The 5,000-nt window shown below is 43.1% G+C and overlaps 1 protein-coding gene across 1 annotated transcript in view; it reads right to left on the reverse strand.

Annotated features, from left to right (window-relative positions):
• slc25a21 (solute carrier family 25 member 21) overlaps nt 1-5,000 on the reverse strand; it is a 158,298-nt gene that overhangs the window by 50,065 nt on the left and 103,233 nt on the right. Inside the window, exon 3 of the mRNA XM_063184594.1 lies at nt 454-502. Coding sequence (XP_063040664.1) covers nt 454-502 — 49 coding nt within the window. The remainder of the gene's footprint in view (nt 1-453; nt 503-5,000) is intronic.

Raw genomic sequence — 5,000 nt, forward strand, 5'->3', positions numbered from 1 at the left:
CAACAACGAGTCTCTCCTCTCCGCCCCACTCTCACAAACATACACAACACAACACGGCGTCTCTTCTCTCTTCACTCTGTCACTCCTCCTCTCTTCACTCCGTCCGCATCTCACCAAGCATATCTCACACTCCTCTACTTCAATGGACGGACCGCCTAGCTCTCCAAAGCACCCTGATCTTGGAATTAATGTTCATATATTTATTTCTCCGAAATGTTTATAATGTTTAGTAAATTATGATTGTATCATAATATTGTAGATATTTTGTGTGATTTCAATTTTAATGTTTAAAATAAATATTAACACATTTATTATATCTGCTTACCAACATGCATACTATAGATAGGATCTTTTTTTATTTTGTTTGCCGTTATGGTTTTGTGTGTGTGTGTGTATGTGTGTGTTTGTGTGTGCGTGTGTGTGCGCACGTGCACACGTGTGTGTGTGTTTTACCTTGTTTTCACTACATCTAGAGGATGCATGAGGCAGATCTCCACCAGTCCTAAACAGAAAAAAAGAAAGAGGAGAAAACTTTGATCAGTTTGGATTTCAATTATCAATAATAATGTAACACATATAAATTGTATTGCTTGATTGAATAATGGAATAAATATTACATCATATTTGCCCTTGATGAAACAGTGATATAAACTGTGATGCATAATTTCCGTAGTTACTATAATACATAAAATTACACTTACTTCTTTTTAATACAAAATATGAGCTGAACCGAGTAAATATGCCAGAAAATTTACACAATAGTAGAGCTCATTGTGTAATATACCTTATGTAAAATACTTTACTTTCAATTACTTTACATTATTTTCCATTACTTGTAAAATACTAGTAGAATATTTATGGTAAATATTGCAAAAGGCAGGAAATGCGCTGCGACGCGTGAAGTGATGCAAATCCTGAAACCCGACATGCTATTGCACCAGGGGTGAAGTTTTACGACCTCGGTTGGCTCGCATTCATATTCACCACATGTTGTGTCATACATTTTCCACTGATTAGCCTATTTGATTAGCCTATTTGATAACCAGAAGTGCTTGATCCTGATTGTCGCATTACAATGTCATTGATTTGTGTGCATCAAACACATGCATATTTTCTACACACATATACGCCGTGTCTGACATGCACATGTGCAAACGCATTCCTGCACACACATACACTAACACACACACGTTAAGATGTACATACATATATGCACAGTCATGCAGGCACGCACGCAGCCACGCATGCACACACGCGCCCACACGCGCCCACACACACACACACACACACACACACACACACACACACACACACACACACACACACACACACACACACACACACACACACACACACACACACACACACACACACACACACACACACACACACACACACACACACACACACAAATGCTGTGTATGTGTAAGCCATTCAGTGCGGTAGAGTAGTGGAGAGGGAGCTGTTCTGTAGCTGTATGTACGGTACGTCTGTCTGTATGTCTGTAATACTGTGGTATGGGGTTAGGAATATGGTTGCTAGCAGAACATAGCGGCCCACAGTCAGGAGAGGCTTCGTTTAGCATGTACGACAGGAACATGCGGAGTGGCTTCGTTTAGCGAAACGTTTCTCAACAGGGGCGGTACAGCTCCCCAGGGGGCATTGGGGAGCTCTGGGAGGGCATTGAGAAGGATACAGTTGAGAGGGTGCTGTGCTTAGTTGCCATTGGGGGGCATTAGTCCATTTTATTTTTTATACAAAGGGGGGCGTTAGCAGGGTTATGATGAAGTCAAGGGGGCATTGGGGGGTGTTTGTTAAAAAATGTTGAGAAACACTGGTTTAGCTTGTAGAACAGGAGCATGCGGAGCGGCTTCCTTTAGCTTGTACAACACTGGCATGAGGAGTGGCTTCGTTTAGCTTGTACAACATATGCTGAACGGTAACACGATATGCCAACAATTAATCAGGTCTCTCTTGTGCACAATCCACACGTATAGGGCACTCCCCCTGCCTCCTTCTCAGACATATACATTTTCTAAAGCGGAAATAAAGGAGCGCCACAGATGTCTGTCAGCCATGTGTGTGCGTGTGTATTCAAATGCATCAGTGTGTGTGTGTGTGTGTGTGTTCATCTCGGTTTGTAACATTCCTTTACACCCGTGTGTGTGTGTGTGTGTGTGTGTGTGTGTGTGTGTGTGTGTGTGTGTGTGTGTGTGTGTGTGTGTGTGTGTGTGTGTGTGTGTGTGTGTGTGTGTGTGTATGTGTGTATGTGTGTGTGCACATGTGTATTTCTGATCATTTGCATCTGCGTGGGTGTGTGTTTGGCTGTCATTGTGTGTGTTCATATGCATGTGTCTGTGTGCGCACATGTGTCCATATATACTGTATGTGTCTGTATACCGTATGTTTGTTTGAGGGTCAATGACGTTTTAGTAGTAGCACACCACACCACAGCTAGTGCCATTTTTGTATGGATCAAATTATTTTTTTGGTTTTTAGTGGATTATCTTATAAGCATTCATTGCATGACATTAATTACTAATTACTAATTAATTTATGGACATTAGCTGTGGTTGTACCACCTGGCATCTGAGTCCAAAAAAACGTCATTGACCAATGAATGTGTGTGACATGTGTCTCTCTGAGTGTGAGAGCAGCGACCTTTAAACACATAGAGACCAGTACTCAATACAATTCAATTCAATTCAATTCAATTAAGAACATTGTTAACAAGAATATCAGGAACATACAGTACACACAACACACACACAACACACACACACACACACACACACACACACACACACACACACACACACACACACACACACACACTAAATGTCTCTGCAAGTCACCCAGGCCTCTGCAGTACAACACATCTCACATCTGCTGCCACTTCTCTTCTCTTCTCTTCTCTTCTCTTGGCCCCGGTCAGCCAGCCAGCCAGTGACTGCATTCCTGGCCGGGGTTTGTCTCCCTGCCACCCCGCAAAGCAATTGACATCCGTGCGGTCGACTGTTCTGGCATAAAATGGTGGCCGCTCGCTCACTCGCTTTAGTGCTGCGTGGGTCAGGAGAGAGAGAGAGAGAGAGAGAGAGAGAGAGAGAAAGAGAGAGAGAGCGAGAGAGAGAAAGTAAAGACTGACTGACTGACTGACTGAGTGATTACAGTCTGCCTGCCCCGAACGACTTCCACCAAAATGGACTAGCCCCGACCACGACCACGGGCTCCTGACGTTTAAGCCATTAGAGGGCAGCTCGGTCGCTCGGTCGCTGGAACTTACTATCAAACACCTGGCGTGGGACCGCGGCTATGGGCTTGTAACAGCGTTTTGTTGTGGAGACGGACTGACATTGAAGATATGCATAGCTTTGCGCTGCGGTAATGGCCGTATCGTGTAGTCGAATCCTCCGATATGTATTTATGTTGTAAAGGGTACCAGGCGCACACCACAGATAAAGTGGAAAGTACGAGTATGAAGTGGAGAGCAGGACTAAATTTAGGGATGTAAAAAAGGAAGTTACGATCTAGGCACATATGCACCACCGACCAAAAAATATATACAACACAAAAACATTTACAATATAAATATATGCTTCGCTCCAAAGGATATGTTCAGCCATCATGTAATGGCAAAAGCACTACAATGCACAGCACGCACGCAGAGCACGCATGCATGCATGCTTATTTCATATTTAGACCACCTGTAATGTACACACGTACACAGACAGACCAACAGAGACAAATACAAATCCGTCTGTATACACGCAAGCACGCACGTATGCACGCATGCACGCACCCTACAGTAATCCATTGGAGTGTAGTACTGCAGACTGCATAGAGTAGACCAGTTCCATGGATTCTGCCTGGTGAGGCACGCACAGATTCCTGCATGTGTACACAGCTGTGAGTGCCCAGAGTGCTTCTCCCAAAATGCACCCCCATTAAATATACTGTCTATAAACAAGACAGCCCTTCCCCTTTGGACCATTCTTGGAGGTCATTATCACAAAAAAAGTGCACAACCCAGCTGAGAAATCTTAATTTGCCCAGCAGTATTACTGGTCAAACGAGTGGCACTAGTCTCACACCCTATTGTGACAACCTGGCAATGCTGACCAAAAACGAAGAGTGAGTCGTGATACTAGTTTATTTGTGTGTGTGTTTTTTTAAATCCTGATATCACCAGATTTAGTGTGTTGTAATTTAATTCAATGCCATGGCAACTTCCTGTTTTGCAATGTCTTTTTTTGCATTGTGACAAAGCGGGGGTGATTCTCAATTCCGCCAGCTTTTTTATTATGGCATCAAAATTAGTGTTGTGTAGCTGACTTCAAAAGAAGTTCTCTGTAAATATATCATTACCCGCAATGTTAAAGGACCAGTTCAGTCAATTTCAACATGCAGTTGTGATGGTCACACTACCCTGAACTCGTCAGTACCTGAGTTTTTATTTTCTTCTTCTTCAGCCTTTCCCGAGATCTTGGTAATTGTAATGGGGGCAGCGCTTTATTTACATTTCAAATTTTTTTTTAAATTTATTCCCAGAAACATCCGAAATGTTATACAACATCAGCAGACAACTAGCAAACAGCGGTACCTTTTGGGAAAATATTTGGAATAGGCCCATGTTCATTTGTTTTAAAATGTAAACAAACGCTGCCCCCATTAGAATAGCTCATATCTCGGAAAGGGCTTAGCCGAAAAATGTGGCATCACCGGGTACTGACAAGTCAAGTGTACTGTAGCGTGAGCAATACAACAGCATGTTGAAATTGACTGAACTGGTCCTTTAAGTTATGTCATGTAGATACGTGGGGGTGGGGTGGTGGTGTCTGTTTTGGCATTCGTGATCAGGGAAATCCAGATCTGGAGAATGACCACAAGTGACAGGTATTTGGCCGAGCTTCAGCATTCTGTACAAAAAGGGTGTCTGTGTGTGTTTGTGACATCGCTGGGACTTCGTCAGAATAGCTTGACAGTTTGCAAAGCAACAAATT

This window comes from Engraulis encrasicolus, chromosome 19, assembly GCF_034702125.1.
Source record: "Engraulis encrasicolus isolate BLACKSEA-1 chromosome 19, IST_EnEncr_1.0, whole genome shotgun sequence".
NCBI lineage: Eukaryota > Metazoa > Chordata > Actinopteri > Clupeiformes > Engraulidae > Engraulis > Engraulis encrasicolus.